Source organism: Pipistrellus kuhlii, unplaced genomic scaffold, assembly GCF_014108245.1.
Source record: "Pipistrellus kuhlii isolate mPipKuh1 unplaced genomic scaffold, mPipKuh1.p scaffold_m20_p_7, whole genome shotgun sequence".
Lineage (NCBI taxonomy): Eukaryota > Metazoa > Chordata > Mammalia > Chiroptera > Vespertilionidae > Pipistrellus > Pipistrellus kuhlii.
Genome location: NW_023425573.1, coordinates 50,426,200 through 50,444,031, shown reverse-complemented (window position 1 = coordinate 50,444,031; position 17,832 = coordinate 50,426,200). Strand labels below are relative to the sequence as shown.

General features: G+C 36.8%; 1 protein-coding gene across 4 annotated transcripts in view; it reads left to right on the top strand.

The window, feature by feature from the left end:
• Positions 1-8,050, top strand: part of GPD2 (glycerol-3-phosphate dehydrogenase 2) — a 149,998-nt gene extending 141,948 nt beyond the window's left edge. For 3 of the 4 annotated variants that reach the window (XM_036420733.2, XM_045575638.1, XM_036420734.2), the window contains exons 14-17: positions 1,186-1,298; positions 1,413-1,491; positions 1,677-1,775; positions 4,694-8,050. In XM_036420733.2, coding sequence (XP_036276626.1) covers positions 1,186-1,298; positions 1,413-1,491; positions 1,677-1,775; positions 4,694-4,819 — 417 coding nt within the window. In that variant the 3' untranslated portion in view covers positions 4,820-8,050. Of the gene's footprint in view, positions 1-1,185; positions 1,299-1,412; positions 1,492-1,676; positions 1,776-4,576 lie in introns of all 4 variants that reach the window. The other variant, XM_036420735.2, reaches the window with a different exon arrangement.
• The last annotated feature ends 9,782 nt before the right edge of the window (positions 8,051-17,832 follow it).

The following is a 17,832-nucleotide window of genomic DNA, read 5'->3' as shown; positions in this document are numbered from 1 at the left end:
TCAGTGGTTGAGCATGAACCTACGAACCAAGAGATGATGGTTCAATTCCCAGTCAGGGCACAGGCCTGTGTTGCAGGCTCAATCCCCAGTAAGAGGCATGCGGGAAGCAGCTAGTCAATGATTCTCTCTTATCATTGATACTTCTATCTCTCCTTTTTCCATTCTCTCTGAAATCAATTGTGTGTGTTTGTGTGATTTTTTTCTTTTTAAAGAATGACAATGTTCTCAGCAATAATATCAACTGAGTCCGGAACATTTGAGAAAACGGGTAGAGCTAGTCAGGATAGCTTGTTTCTCCTCATTACTCAGTAACTTCCACCCAGTTATCAGAATCCTAGTGACAGAGTTTCAGAATAGCTAATCTCATGTTGTCTGTCTGGGTATACTGCACACCACATTACAAGTAGTTATTTAAGTCCTATATACCTTCTTCACTTCTATTTTTTTTTTTAACCAAAACCATAAAATTTGGTCCTGTAGATTTTGCTAGAGGAAGAGTATTCTGCATTAAAAGGAAACAAAGTAATAAAACATGCAACAACATGAATGAATCTTAGAATCATTATGCTGTAGAAGCAATAAATGCAAAAGACTACCTGTTATATGAGTCCTTTTATGCACTAGAGGCCTGGTGCACGAAATTTGTGTGTGGGCAGGGTCCCTAGGCCTGGCTGACAATCAGGGCTGATTGGAGCCTTCTTTCCCCCAGGTGCTGGCTCCAGGCTGCTGGCTGGGGCCTTCTTTATTCTGTGCCTCCCCCTGGTGGTCAGCACATGTCAACTGTGAACAGTTGAACTCCTGGTCAGTCGAACTCCCGAGGAGACAATTTGCATAATAGCCTTTTATTATATATAGGATTCTAGAAAAGGCAAAACTTGTGACAAAAAGCAAACAAATCAGTGGTTGCCTAGGAAGAGATGAGCTGCAAATAGGCAGAAGGAAGCTTTTTAGGGTGATAGAAGTGTTCTATATCCTGATCATGGTAGAGTATACATCAAACTACGTACCTGAAATAGGTGGATTTTGTTGAATATAAATTATACTTCAATAAGTCTGGAAGAAATAAAAAATGTGCTGGTCAGGTAAGTGAGGATGAGCTAGCTTCTTTTTAGAATACCTAAAGGAAAAAAAAAATCAATACATTTTACAATAAATCTTTGAAATTTGTGTGTGTCTGTGTTTTAGGAAGAACTTGAAACAGCTAAGAAGTTTCTGTATTACGAAATGGGTTATAAATCTCGATCAGAGCAGTTAACAGATAACTCTGAAATTAGCCTGCTGCCTTCAGACATTGACAGGTACTTCTGATAAGTTTCTTTCTACCTCCCTTCCCTCTTCCCCCCCCCCCCCTTTTTTTTTTTTTTAAAAACCTACATAAGTATATTATTCCATTATTCAACATTGTATTCCAGGTACAAGAAGAGATTTCATAAGTTTGATACAGACCAAAAGGGCTTTATTACCACTGTTGATGTTCAGCGTGCATTAGAGGTAATTTTTTTTTTTTGACTCAATATCTTGGAGAGCAAAAGAATGCAAAGATTATATTAGATATTTTTTCCCTATCTAGGTATTTCTATGGGTAATATTTCTCTTTTAATTTTTGAAAAGTTGGTAACATTATTAAAAGGATTTGCATAATTTTTAGTTAATCTTTATTTTGTGGTTTAATATAGAGTATCAATATCCAAATGGATGAAAACACACTACATGAAATCCTGAATGAAGTAGATTTGAACAAAAACGGACAAGTTGAACTCAATGAATTTTTGCAGGTGAGTTGTACTGAAAGGAAACAAATGTATTTGTGGTGGCTATTTTTTTTTTTTTTTTTTTTAATCTTTTGGTTGTTAATGGTTGCTCCAGAATAGAGTTTGGCCACACAGTTGTCACTTCATTCTGAAAAGAAGAGAGCTTGAAGCCCGCAAAGATTGATATGTCTGCCTTCAAGGATGCATGCTCCACATTCTTTTTCCTTTTTATAAGACACATTCTGTTATTTTGGGCAATTGAGATTAAATTTAAATTAATTATGGCTCACTAGGGGGTGAATAAGAAGTATGCTTTTTAAAGAAGTATGTCATGGAATACCACTGCCAGACCATTCTTTGCCTGCTTCAAGTAGCTAGTAACACAATATTTCTCATGTGGAAAGTAATTTTTTTAAGGAAAAGTTTTAAAAATCATTGTTGCATTCATCTCAGAATCATATTCACTTGAGATCCTGAGATGTAATTATTATATTCTTACATTATAAAGAACCTGAAAAACAAAAGAAAGGGAACATGCATTCTGGGGTCAAGACCATATAATTCAAGCATTTTTATTTTTACTTACTCGTGGCTCAATTCTTTAATCGTAACCATAAAGGGAATACATTTTGCTACTTTAACTTCAAACTGAATGCTACGCATCATTCCTTAACAGAGAGAAATTAGAACAAACCCACACATTATTGTGGCAGTCCGTTGGGCTCCGATAATATGAAGTATGTGTTGGTTTCCAAGCAGCCAGGTTTTTTTCCGCAGTGCTTCTTGGGCAGGTATTTCAAATGAATGCCAGGTCTTGCTTGCACCATGGCAATGATGAATGCTGAACATGAAATAAATTAATGCTGGGGATTTTGGTCAATGTCAGCCCTTTCTTCACTGTGTCAAGTTAAACAAACAAGATCAAGGCAAAGGAAATGGTAATTGTCTCTCTGGAGATGAGCTGCAGATAAGAGCATTGTTGAATCTAAATGCAGAAAATTTTCACAGGTTGTGTCCAGCATTACAAAAAAGGATGTTTAGTTTTCTAGCTTACCGGTTACCTAAGTTCACATGTTGAATTGAGGTTAAAATTTGTGCTTGGCTATTAGAAATCATTTAATACATTTTTGCCTCGTTTGTTTTTAGAATATTTTATGGGTTGTCTCAGTATTTTAGAAAACTTTAAAGAAATAGTTTATGTTTCATTTCATGTGTTGTAAATAAGCAATAGTGCTTAAGGTTGGAAGGCTAGGGTTTTTAGAAGCAATAAGAATCTTAATTTTATGGATATAATCTCTGGTTTGAGTTTTGAGTAATTTTTTGAATGCAGTAGAGTTAAACACATAAAAGTAAATTTAAACCGTCTGTGGGTTTTCTTGCACAGTTTTAAAAAATTGAGCATTTTTTTTTATCCAATTCTTAATGAAAGAGAATTCATGCCTCTACTAAGTACAAATAGAGTCTAATTTTCAACTTGAAAAATGCTGATCATATTTCTCATGAAATATATTCACACCCAAATGTTTGTTTTTCCCCTCCTTATAATATGGTTTCAAGATACATGTTTAAAAGAAACTTTGAATTTTTAAAAGATGGTACATCATATAATGTTTATGGATAAGTAAAAAGCTCCAGTCAGTTCTATCAGATTTGTTAGCTCTGATAAACTTTGAAGGTCTTCATGCACTCAGAGACAAAACAATAGACAATAAATTGTTCTGTGTTTAGATGTCAGCATTCTTTATGTTACGTCATTTGTCATATGTAAAGTATGTTGTCAGGGTTGTTTTTTTTTGTTTTTTTTTTAATACAATTTTCCCCCTCGGGAATGAGTCCATGTTTACCTCATTAAACACCCTTGACGGTATAGATTTGGTCTCTCAATAATCCCCACTGGAAGGATCACTACAGGGAGCACGAGGTTGCTTGACTTTATTTTTAGGTTTGGGCTCTAATGTCACTTGTGCATGTAGGAGTCAATCTCTAATAGGCAATAGCTTGTGAAGCAGCTTTTAATAAGGTCAGGAAATTCTGATCCTGCCCCTTGGCACATGCCTCTGACTCTTCTTCAGAGCCATTTAAAGAAATATAGCTCTGTAAGCTAAAGACTATAACCCTAAAAAATATTCGAGTGAATGGCTGACTCAGTTCTCTTTTAAATAAATAAATAAATAAATAAATAAATAAATAAATAAAAGATTGAGGAAGTGGTACTAGGAAAAGCAAGTAGTTAAAATCACATAAACTTGAAAAAGAAAAGAAAAAAAAAAAATCCCCACCCTCATAATGGCGAAGTGCCTTCAAGATTAAAGGCCTTTGCCCATTGACTGCATATAATTTCAAGACTAATTCTGATTTTATCCATTGGATAAAAATGAATTAGCTAAATTTATCTGGGCTGCGGAGTGCTTTTAATTCTTCAGGTAGATCTCTGGGTCCATTTTCAAGTACTTAAATGTAAATTACTTTATCAAGTCTTTAAGAATTTGGATTTAGGGGAAATGAAGCTGTAAGTACAGTAGCATTGAAAAAAAGAGTAGTTAAATATAGACCATGGTTTGTCTTTGTTCAATCCCTGAGATTCGTTTTTTAAGATTTTTAAAATGGAACTTAAGATCCAATATTTGAGTTGCTCAAAAAAAATATGAGCCCTGAACACATTAAAGGCCAAAAAATAAAAAATTAAAAAAAATGACATATTCTATTTGCATTAAAAGGCAGGTGATTTTGCTAGATGAGTTTAGTTTTTACAGCAGTGATAAAATACCTGCCCATGCCCCCATATCTGAAATATTCAAAAATCGTCCTCTTTCGATGTGAGCTGGAGGACCTGGGATGGCTTTTGATGGAGCTCTTAATGACCTCTGCCTACAGCAAAGGCGACCATGCAAAAGGGAGTGAACGGTCTGCCTTCTGAATCTGTTGCGTGTTTTCTCTTTAAGCTGATGAGTGCTATTCAGAAAGGAAGGGTGTCTGGAAGCCGGCTGGCGATCCTGCTGAAAACGGCAGAGGAGAACCTGGAAAGAAGGGTCCCCATTCCGGTGGACAGAAGTTGTGGAGGATTGTGAGTGTGAGCGGTGACTCCTGGGCCAACACACACAGGAACAACAGATCATCGTGTAACAACAGTTACGAAAGACAACACTCCAAAATAGCGGATATGGATAGCTGCTTAAAAGAAAAGAAAAAAACAACAACAAAAAACACTGGGAAACATTCCAAGGCTTTAGGATGTTGCTGTAAACCCCTTCTTTGTACTTGCCATTCACTCTAGCTTCTAAAACGTGTATTTTATCCCCTTTCCTCATATTTGATGCACCCCGCCTTAATGTTTTGTTCCCATTTTGTGATCGATTAGACGGACATGCTCTCTTTTTGTGTATGTGTTCATTTATTCTAATTCAACTCTAGAGGCAGAATGCTTTGGCTGAGACTGAAAGACGCTGGAAGAATTTTATAACATACACAAAGCTTGATGTTAAGCTTATAGGTCGTATTTGTTTTTAAAAGAAATGGAGTGAGCTTGGCCTATTAAGAGAAGACCTCTCAGCCATTCCTTCTTCCAGCTTGTCTGCCTTCCCTCTTCAAACCGTCACACAATTTTCTATGCAGAGCCTGAGTGGCAAAGCTGGAGAGGGAAGGGAACATTTAGATCTGGTTATAGGAGCAAGTCTGAAAGAGAAACTCCGAGAGCTTCCAGAATCGCAGGTATAAGATAAGGATAGCATTGACATTTCTGGGAGTTACAGTGATAGTTTCATCTCAGCAATTCTTTGTGGGTTTCCCCCCACCCCTCAGTCACTGCTGGATTTTCTTTGACTATTATAGTTGCCAGGAAGATTCTTGCTTTTTTAACTTTCAAAACCGGCATTTCAGTGGTAAGTTCGATGTAATGGGATGAGACTGAATTTCTCAAATCTATACAGGAGTAATTAATACAATTAAAGGTTAAAACCCTGGGTTTATTAAAGATCCGCATATGAGAGCACAATTTTTAATCCCCACATCCTAAATGTTAGAGCGTGTGACATTGCCAGACATGCACAGTTTTGCTTGGTTTACTTCATCCGTTTGGAGGACTATTTGTAAACAGACGGCAACGAGGATGGAAATAGCCCTTTGGTAACTTTATAATCATTTGTAAAAAGTCACAACACTCAAGGTCCTTTTGGTTAGCAAAAGCCTCTCTCATTCTGTACTTAGTGGAAAAGTTCTCAACCAACCAAAAAGAAAAAGAAAAATATAAAACCACACAAACATACTCTCACACACATCCCCCCAGCACAGATACACACACAGAGAGACACAAAACAAACAAAAATCCAATCTGCATTGCATTTCACAAATAATGAATTGAATTGAAAGGGCTATTTTGGTAGGCTTTTGCAATATTTTGTTGGCATTTTAGCCAGTCACCTGAATATTTATTTTTTGTGCTTCCTCTTGTGAAGTTAACTACCTATTTTTTGTGTCTCCAGATCAGGTTGTGTATGTGAAATCTGACCCTTTATTTAATGTCAGGTGTTCACTGCACACACTTAAAGTCTTAGTTTTTTTAAACTGGTACATGAAACGCTTTTGCGCAGTTATTTCTGTTTATGCCAATATTGTAGACTATCTTCATGCATCTTTTGAGTGGGGTCTGAGCCAGGATGTCATAGTGTAAACACTGAAATTCACTCACTTAAGCACCCATCTTCATGTCTGAAACAGTGAAGGTAGCATCTTAACTCCTTTTATTTTTAAAGGCTGTTTTAGACTTGCCACTTCAAAAGGAAAACCTAAAACAGAGCAAGGGATGTTCCGAGGTACCACTGTGAAGTTTTTCTTTCAAAACTGGTGTGATTTTTTTTTTTTTTTAAATATACTGGCTATTTATTTTTTTAAATACCGGAAGCTTGTGGCTTTGTAACTTAGTATTTTTCTATCAAGACAATACATTTCACTGTTTGGAATCCGGTGACACTGGACAGAAGAGCTGTCCTTTCAAACATTACGGTGATGTACCTCAATATTGTACACTTGTGCCCTCTGTCTTTCTCTTTTTCTAGTTAGAGGCGATGAGGAGCACTTGTATCCTCCCTGAATCCATTACAGGAGGGACCCGGCTTCAGACCTGACCGGCCCGGGCAGGGCTGTGTCTGTAACACACGCCTTGTTAGTGCATGCTTTGCTAGGAGTGAAGTTCCTTTAAGGACAAAGAAAAGCACACTTTTCTTCTTTTGAGCATATTTGCTTTTGCTTAAAAACCTGCTAATTCTAAAACATACGCTCCTTCATCGATCCCAGAGACTCCTCTTGGAAACGAGCTGGTTCCAAGCCTTGACTGTGAATAAAGCACCCCCACGTTGTGGTGTAAGTTCTTAATTAAACCTGGGCAGCTTCTTCATCTGATTGCAGAAACGAAGCAAGAAATAGGGGGATAAGCCCCTGCAAAACCTACTCCAAGTGCAACAGAATTTTTTGCCTTTTTATATAAATGTGATGTAGATGATGCTGTGGGGGTGGGGGTGGGGAGTGCAGAGACTGTCCTTTGCCAATCAAGTGATTTCTTTCAAGAGCCTGTAAGGGGATTCAGGTGAAGGAAACCCCATCTGTGGTGGAGACCTGGATGCCCCTTTTTTAAACAGCTCGACCGCAGTCCTATAGGAGTGATCCTGCTGGATTATTTGTTAAGCCAGGGCTGCCTGCCTCCTCTCCATCATGCTGTTTGCAGAAATTCTTGCTTTTAATCAGTTTATATGGAGTGTAACTTTAGGGTTTCTACAATTCAGTGCATGCCCCCTATGCTGCTTTAGTTTCTAGCTTCGTTTTGTCTTTTTTCAAATTATGTAGATTTCTCTTTTGTACAATGAAAATTGCTCTCTGACTTTCACTAAACATACTGTCAGAATGATCATTGATCTTAATCCCTTTTGTATGTCTTTGTATTTTGGCCTATGAATGTAATCATATGATGTCAGTGACACTATAACTTGCAAAAGCCCTGCCTACTGTGTTTTTAAAGAAGATCAAGTATAAGCCCAGGACTGAAGTAGAGATACATACTGCATGTTTTCATGGCTCTTTTATGTATCGTGTTGGGTTATTGTTCTAGATTGGACTGTTGAATACTGTGTTTGAGGCTGGGTTGTCATTTTTATAACTGTCTTGGTGTTTTACTGCCATTATTTATTACTTTTGATATACGGAATGAGCTGCATGCATTTATAGAGCAATAAGAGGATGTATTTAATGTGCCTTGTTTTTAACGGAATCAGAACTGAAAGCATGAATCAATAAAACTGATTAAAATGGTCCATTTGCTGGCATTTTGATGTTACTTGCAGTCAGAGAAATAACTTTGATTACTATTGAAGTTTTTTTTTAAAGTTTGAAAATATGTTTACAAACTATGTTTTATCATGGCACTTACACATTAATTCTTTTAGCTTGAAATTTCATCATTTGATCTCAAAAGTAAATCTCTGCATAGACAGATGTAATTTTTTGAGGCTGCCAGGATTATTCGTATTAATTTGTTGCTGCTGCCTTTAGGGCATGACTTCTGGATTTGTGCAATCCTATTCTAAAATTACATTCATCCTATTACAACTAACAGCTGAATTCTTTTTTCTTTTTTTTTTTTTTTTAGTCTCCAAGAGCCTTTCAGCCTGAGGGTTCCCAGGCACACTGATGAATTTTATCATAACTAAAATCAATAGAAATGAATGGGAAAGATTACATAATCCATTTTGATCATCTCACATGTCAAGTTAGTACAGGGTTGCCAAGTGTTGATAAATGCTCTGACAGAAAAAATGCTATATATTTTCATTGTCGGTAAATCAGTAAAGCTGTTATCAGTTTTAACACAAGTTTTACAATGCCCATGTTATTTTATGGGTTTTAATTTACACACGTATGTGGAGCATGCCACACGCTCCATTTGTGGTTTAGATGCACCGCCCCCTGGTTTTTGGTGCTCAGAGCATGTGTGAGCTTCTGAAGTTTCTTTGGAATTGCATAGAATGCCCAAAGCCATTATCCTGCGGCACCTCCCCCCCACCCCGCCATTGGTACATTGGTAACAATGAACTGTTTGTTCGGTGCCTGGAAAAAAATATATGGCAGCTTGAAACATTGTTCATTGATCTAGCTTACCAAGTTTTATAGCACTTTAAAATTTGTCAACATAAAATTTGTCAAAGTGGATTGACAGTTTTCAAAATGTATATACAGTTTCTGATAATTAAAGGAAAATGGATACTAACATTGATATTTGCAAATCTCTGTCAACACCACATCATCATGGGTGTTAGATTCTACCTGAGGACATCTGACTTATGAAGGAGGCACAGCAGAAGTTTTAAATTGGTATGGCATCCTTCTAAGGAGAGGATTTCTTATAGGAGATGGAGTTGATGAGCCTTTTGTGCCTGCACGTTGTATTTTAGGCCTCTAATGAGCTACCAAACTTGTGAAATACATGCATATAACATGATATATGTGAGCATTGATGACACCAGGATAGTCCTGTAGATCCTGCACAAAGAAGGTTGTGGGCCCTTTGCAAAAAAGCAATAATTGTCTTTGCATTTTGTTAAATATTTGACCCAGAATAATAACATTTACACGATCTAAGCAAAACTGCTTTAGCAAAATGATCAAGGCCATCTTTGTTCTCCACATTTGGCATTAAATCGCATTGCTTAGCACACCCTCCCGACAGCCCCCTGTTCATACTGGAGTTGCTTGAAACTGAAAGCTGAGGTGTGTATCTTAGAGTCGTAAGTAGCCTATCATGTTTCAGTGGAAGAGATGGGAGAATCGAATCTCGGAGTGCCCACCTGGGATGTTAGGGCATGGCACATGGCACAACTGGTTCCACCAGCTTCTGAGCCATTCAAGCCCACTCCTTTGTGCCTTAGAGTATCTGCTCTCACTTTCCAGGTATAGTGACTCCCATAGAGTTCAAGTTCACTTCTTCAGTGGGGGCTGCTAGCTTTCCTTCAGATTGGTGTCTCAAGGAGTTAGGAGATGTCAACATTTTTTTCTCTTTTTGGTCCTGATACTTAGGAAAGAAAAAATAGTTTTGGTTAGGGAGAATCTTGAATTGGAGGCTGTTTGAAACATATACTGTAAAACCAGGTCTAACTTTTTTGTGACTTTAAAAAATCCAATGTAGGTATATCTGATTTTGATTTAAAAGCTACCTTCCCGTGTCTGTCTAAGCAATCCGAATGTAATGAGATCGGATCAACATATCACTTTTCTTTAACCTGACCTCAATACCCTCTGCTAAGTGAGCAGTTCCTTCTCACAATCTCCTTCCTTCAAAGGTCTCAGAGCAAATAGCTGCTGCTTCTCCCCTCTAATTTGTTGCTTGTTAGATTTTTTCTCCTTTACTTAAAACCAATTGTTTTGTTTTTCATCTCCCTCATTAATTGGTTTACAATTCATTCTTATGCATGCAGAGTTTTTCCTATCTTAAGTTAAGAAGCTGTAAATCTTAGATCCATTGAAATGACAGTGAGAAATATTTCATTTTATCCCATGAATCACTTGCCATCCTTATTGTAGAAAAATGGCAAAATTATGGTGTACCATGTTTTCATAAATTACTCTGCCCTCCCCCTCCCCCTTCCAGTTCATTGCATTATTTGTTTGGAAAAACTGCAAGAGTCAGAATCCAGACACTTGTGGTAAACAATTTTGATTTTACAGCAGGCTAGTCAAAATTTCATAACATCACAAATGAATTCCTCTGGAACCATGAGGAATTTAATTCATGTACAAATAGGTCACCTATTTTATAACTCAAAAATAGCTTGATATTAAACTATATTCTGTGATTTGCTAGTATAACAAAAGGCGAAGAGTGTCGAGTTCCTTAAATAATATATATAGTTTTCAATGGGTTTCATATGTCAAATTAGTCATTTATATCTCAAAAGTGTATGCTTTGCACTACGTGTTTGAACGGTATTAAAAAATCATGGCTTCTTCCAAAAAGGAGAAGTCATAGGTTTGCATTTCACATATGACCCTAGAATGAATATCTAATAGGGAAATTCCCTTTCCCTTAGGAATATCCTCGTAAGTAAAAGTGAAAAATATGTCTATGGATAAACATTTTTAAAAGCCATCAATTAGATCAGTTACTATAATGTTATAATATTGCTAAGAGGACAGATTTGTCTGTTGCCCTTAATCTCTATTTTATCATCAGATCCTTTAAGGAACCTGGTCCATTATTTATACAGTTAGGGAAAAGTCAAGTTTATCCTGGTAAATACATTCGTCATAGTGAGCTGCTAAACGGTTTTCAAAAATGGGCCATTTTTTAAATGGACCTTATCCAGCTTGATCCATGCTTTAAGCAGCACTGAACCATTAAATAAAAACCTGGGACAAAATGCTTTTGAAAAGGGTTAATTAGCTTTAATATTGATTTATTCCGTATAGATGCTAATAGACCAGAACATTTATTTCTGTTTTGGATCATTAAAAACCGGCTTTAGTTCTAGAACAATTTGTTTCTAATAAATAAAAATTAGACCCATTAGAGTAATTTTAGCATAACCCACAATACATGATAAGGAACTTTTTAAGAGAAACAAAAACCTGGTCACTATCTCACAATTCATTGTGATTCCATCAGAAGCGCCGGGTGCAAAATACAAGATCATTAAGCTCGAACACAACTATTTCTACTTTAGCCCTAAAACAGGTGAAGTGTAGACGGAGTTGATGTAGGGGCTGAAAACTCCCTGAAGCTGAAACTTGCCTAAGCTGCTCCTGTGTCCTTTTTCTCTATCAGTAGGATTCACTCCCATCTTCTCCATCTCTTAGGTTTCTCCATCCATGGACTTTACCTTGGGAAAATATTACTAATCATATCAAAAAAAAGTTGACCACGGCCAAGGCCAAGGTGCTTGTCTCTCTGCAGGTGTTACCTCCCTTGCTGTGCTTAGTTTTTGTTCTAATGCTGCCCTCTAATGGATACCAAATTATTTCATTAGATCAGGAACAAAAGTAAAATTTTAGCTTTCTTAGATCTAGCTCCTTCTGCCCTGGCCCATCACTCTTTGAAACTGTGACCTTTTTTCCCCTCTGTATGTACACGTGCCGACCTGGGAAACATGTGAATTGTGTGGGACCACCTGGCCAAACGCGCCCTCCCAACCAGGGCATTGCAGTGGCAATGAGACTAGTGTGTGCTCCGCCGAACTTTCTTTTTTTTTTCTCGGCCAGCACCTGGAAAGGACTGACGTTCTGGAGGACTTAAAAATGAGGGATAAAAACAGTGTAAGTGCTGTATGAAGATGATATGCTGTATGTTTTATCAGCCACTGGCACCTAGTTCAAAAGACAAGAAAATTAGCAGCTGTGGTTGGGGAATAGGCCTGTGCACGGGGTGGATACGAAATCCGTACATGAAGAATATCAGCACTTTTCACATGCTGCGTTCTGACACCCATTGCTAGCGCTGAAAACTATCTCTATTGTCCAGTTTGATTGCTTGAATCAAACTGATTTACAGCAAATCCATCTGAGCTTTGATAAATCTATTACAGTTTCATTTCACTGATTTCATTAACGTGAATAAAACCAGCCATGCTTTCTGCATAACTGCCTTTTAATGGCTTGGCCCTGTCACCTGCCTGAATATTAATCCCCCTGACTTATTGCTCCACAGAGGGAATGAGTAATGGGTATTTGAATGTGATCAGCACAGTACAATGCAATTAAGGAAGCAGTACTGTTCTGTGCCTTTAATCCTGAACTAATTTGAATTGCAGTTTGATAGCACAGTGAATCCTGCATAATTATGTAGGGTGCATATTAAACTCTGTGACAAACCGGAGAAGCTTTTAACCATCACAGCTATGGTAGACAGGGGAAGGCCGGAGGCAGAGGGCCCACCATCGGCCTGAGAGCTCAATTAATAGAACCCTTCAGCTTGGCAAGCCTGGAGAGCAACACATCTTGGCACAAAAATATAAAGTTGTCCTGTTTCAAGTAGATTTCATCTGATAGGTATTTAGGCTTTCAGGGCTTCCTTTGAGTTTGCAAGGTAGCCAGGAGTAAATTGTTTCTTAGGAGAACTTCGTCTTCTCTTAGCGCTTTCAGCGGTTAGAAAAGCAGCAGTCACAGTTGGTAGCTCTGGGCCACCCAGGTACTAGGCCCTCTCCAGTGTAGCAAAGGGGCAGTGAGTCAAACCAGGACCAACACATAGACCTGGTCAGCAAAAAAGGGCAAAACACACACACACAGGCTCACATACAAATGTTTAGAATGTCCCCACTTAACACATCCTCTCTCCCCAGAAGAAATCACTTTTAATCATTTTAGCAGAGATCAGGCTTCCCTGAAATATATGTATTATATGATGGTAGATTAATTTACTGCTGCCACCTAGAAGCTTTTATTACTCTATATTAGTGCTAGGAATTTTAAAAAACACCTCAACAACATAAAGTAAATATTCTGAATATGTTAGACCTTTTGTGAATATATTGGCAATTGATTTGCATGATCATTTAGGAGTTATTTTTGTGTAAACCCCCCCTCCCCCAATACAAAATGTATACACTCCTGGCTATTAAAAGGAAGGGTCAGAAATAAAGACAACCTTACCCCTATGCTGTGGTTTTCCTTGCTACTGTTAGTTACACAGAAATAAGAAAGTAAGATGTATTAATTTATGTCTTGGGCTAGTTGTGCAGTAGGAAATAGCAATAAAAGGCCAGAAATGACTCATTTGCTGCTGTTAGGGCATTTAAGGTAAACAATCAATATCATACTTTTAATGCATTATTATTGGAGTAAAAATGACATCCTAATTCTATGGAACTATTTGTACATAGCACTCTAAAGTTACTTTGCCAGAGTAGCTCTGATACTTAAATGCTTTGTTGATGGATTAGACAGATAAAAAGATGGCTTTTACCTAAATAGTAAACACTAGGTGACAGGATAGTTAAATTCAGAGGAAACACAAGTAGGCAAAACTCCATAACTGTTTTTTACTACAATCCACTCAATACTTGTTTAAACTTAGGAATTTATTTTTATGATACCTCCTTACTTATTAATGATAGAGGAGCTTGTGGTTACACTTACTGAAGCTTTAAGCAACTTGGTTACAGGGAGAGGTATGTCTGGAGGAAAATACCTAGCACTATATATTCCAAGATAATAAATGTTTTTAAACGGTACTTCTTTTGCTCTCCAATTGGGAATGTAGGCTTAATCCAACAAATTGCTATTTAAAATAAACTAAATGCAAAACGCACCAACCAAACTGGAGTTGGGGGCAGGAATGATTTCCCTAAGGGTGCACAATAATATTAGCAGGATTACAAACCTTTAATTTTTTCAATCTAATTGAATCCAATAGAATTACTGTAGGTTCGTAAGAGTCACCTATCCTGCTGGGCTACCCTAATCTAAATATTGCTAGTTAACCTTGTTTTTCAAAAATACATTGGAAAAAGCTAAATGGAGCCTCTTTCCATAATCAGTTTACATTATGTTGCACACTAACTGTTGATTACATTTCCCAGAGATGAATTATTTCCCTTATGCTACCTGAAGTGATTTTTTTTCCCAGCAATAGTATTCAATTCTGGCTTAAATAAAATAATTTTGTTTTTAATGCCTCAAAAACATTTAAATTATAAGTGAGAATAGATAAGAGAATTTAAAAAAAAACTGGAAAAAGTATCCTAGAAGGAATATTAAAACACTTTCTGATAGACTGTTTTTTAAATAAATCAAGGCGAGTCATTGAATAGATGCCACTCCAGAAAAATGAAGTATTTGAAAGGCTGTGCTAAATGCAGCATATGTTCTGTTATTGAAACTGCTATAAATCAGTTAAAAAAAAATACGAATTATGTTTGAAGTCATACTTTTAAGGGTTTAGCATTCAATTTACGTATATCTTAATATGTTACTTTTTACATGGAAATATTTTTCTAATTTTGGTTTGACTTTACATGACTTCTGAGATGCTCATTCTATTTTATCCACTTATGTTCAAAATATAACAATAGCATTAAGAGTTTGCTGGTGCAGTTAGCTCTAACAAAAATGTCAAAACAATCTTTGTTCACTGATCTAGAGTTTTTTTTTGTGTGTTTTTTAAGATGTCAATTATGGCTTCTCCTTTGTAGTATAACAAGTATTTTCTTCTTATGAACCAAGCACTGTGAAAATAATAATAAAAATTCCTGTTTTACTCTTACCTCCACTTTCCCCACCCTCATTATTGTTGTTGTTTTTTAATCATAAAACAATTCTAGAGTAGTATGTTGCTTAAGCTAAGGCTAGGCTGTTAGCTAAATTAAGCCATTGTGACTCAAAATCCTCCTTTAATAAGGTTCATGCTGTCTACAACTTCATCATTTTCTGCTGAATGATAATTACTTTATTCAATCATGTTCAAGGTTTTAGTGAAAGCTAGCATTGATTGATTAACTTCAATTACCATGCTTACATTTGCATAGATAAAAACTGCTTTTCAATTTGTGAGTGGCACGCCAGTGGAAACCCTGCGCTGATATTTGCATTTCAATGTGAACAGTGAAGAATAAAGGTGGAAGAGAGGTCTGATCAGTGCTAAGCCCTTTCTGCTTCAGTGCTTAAGCATTTTTTCCATAAACACTCTTGTTATGATGTTAGTTTGTTCAAACCACTCGGAGGTAACTGATGGAGGCTCCTGTTTACAAGCTTTAGTGACAATTGAACAGTATGGATTCGGGGGAAGGGACTCCCATAGTAGCTTGCAGGCCGTCCACCAAGTTAAAGACGGATGGAATCTCTTCCTGTCGCCTGTCACGGACGCTCCCAAATGCCAGCAATGCTTGGGAGCTCCACCTCCTCTGCCACCTCCTGGCTCTCAAGGGTCTGGCTCCACAACAGCTAGTGCTTTTTTCCCTGAGCGGTCTGCTGGCCGAGGACCAAATGTTGAGCTTTCATTAGTCCCATTTTCTGTTTAAATGCTTTTCATTCTTATAGAATGGGCCCCATAACTAATATTTACTTATACTTACTCATTGGATGTTATCATCACCACGTGTGGTTTCAGTAACCTGATGGTTTTGCATTAGACGAGGCCCGCCCTGTTTTCCTCACCCTTTGGTGGTTCAGAGATACAGAGGTTTGCCGTAGTTTTCCTGGCCTTCTCTGCATATTGCAGTCTACTCAAAGCCATTTTATCCTTACTTCCATCCTGAGAAGTTCAACCTTTATCAATTCACCAAAGCTCATAACCAGAGAGCTGTCTCTTAAATCAATTTGAACTTCTTTTTTTCTTCTTTAAGATAGGAAACTAAGTGGATCACTTGGTCAATATGAAGCTTTTTTTGTGGGTTAATATTTTGATTCTAAACAGTTTCGAGCATAGTGGCACTCGATAAATCTTTTTGGTTGTGAGATTTTTAAAAACGGAAACTCCTACAAACTCCAAGACGCTTCTTCTTGAAGACTAAATAGATTTCCCCAAAATAATGACTTCTTTAGATCTTTAGGACAAGAAAGTAGTACCATTGGAAATATACCATCAGATCTACCTGCAGAGTTCATATGGGCACCCAGACTTAAGTAAATTTTTATATGCATAGAAAAATCATTTATACAATTTGCAACCTATATGGTAATGCATATATTGTTTCTGTTCTAAAGATTAAAATAACTGGAAGGTTACATTACATATTTTTTCTTTGCCAAATGAAAAATTATCTGGGAACTTTATGTCAATTTTAAATAGTATTTAAAGATAGAATGATATTTTGCCCAAATCTTATTAGTTATCACTTTTGTTCTGGTCTGAAACTATATGATAATTATTCTTTAATTAAGTTAGGGTAAGAGTTACATAATGTTACACCAGTCTCCCACCCCCATGTTTTCAGTACTTAGAAGAGCCACCTTGTGCTATATGCTTAAAGATCAGTCCTGGCCTTCTGCTAGAGGCCCATGGTCCCAACCTAATAAATAGGCAGCTATTGAGCTGCGCTTCCTAAGTATGGACCAGGGCCATTGCCATTAAGGCTGGCCTCTGTATAACAGCAAGAAAAAGCCATGCTCCTAGGTTGGCAACCTCTGGCAAATGTATAAATATTGTTTGTTAACGCTGGGCTGATAATGTTAAGTGAATAAGTCAAACCGGTGATTTCTCTATAGATATGGCAATAACCCTCTAAATAAAGTTTCTTCATTAAAGAAATTTCTTGGAATGCAAAGGGAATCAAGCAGAGATGAACAAAGCAAGATTCAGATAGGCACTTGTGACAAGCAAGGGGTTTCTTTTTCAATTGAAGTTGCTTTGAAGCAAACAAGGGTAGAGATGGTAACAGGAATAACACAAACAGATTTCACTCAGGATAAAGAAGTCAAGATAAGAAGACAAATTGAGGGAAAATATCTCAGATTCTTAAACATAATGTTAAAGATGTTCCATCAATTCAAGCAGTTCATTCTGAAATGTTATCCACCCAAATGTACAGAACTTTTTTTGTAGTTAGTTTTGTGACTGATGTGTTGAAAAAATGCTATTTTGAAAAGTTAATTTTAGTTGGATTGGATAATTAAGTGTAGAAAAATGAAGCAGTCTTAAAAGTCAGTTAAATTTTGTCAAACCAGCAAGATATAATAGAAGTCAAGAAACGCATTCTTGAAAGAATTTAAATGGGTAAAATGAATAATTAATAGTAATTTTTAAAAACTTTAAAAAGTCAATCTTAGGAGATGGGAGTGAGCAAATTACAGATATTATCAAATGTTTGTGGGTTAAACAAATATGAATTGCAATGTGCTATGGACATGGATTTGAGGAAATAGTGCTAAAAACAAGCCATCTAGTATTGACTATCTTATTTTCACCCTGAATGCAATAGTGAGAAATTTGCTCTGTGAATATAACCGTTTTGTCATTTCTCTTAAATTGGTGTCCTGTTAACATTTAGAATTAGAAAAGCATATAATTTTAAACTAAGTGTACCTTAAAACTCAAAAATGTGAGCACATCTTTCTCTCTGGGGTGATTCTACGATCTTTATTTCTTTACTTCCAGTTCATTCTCAGTGCCTAA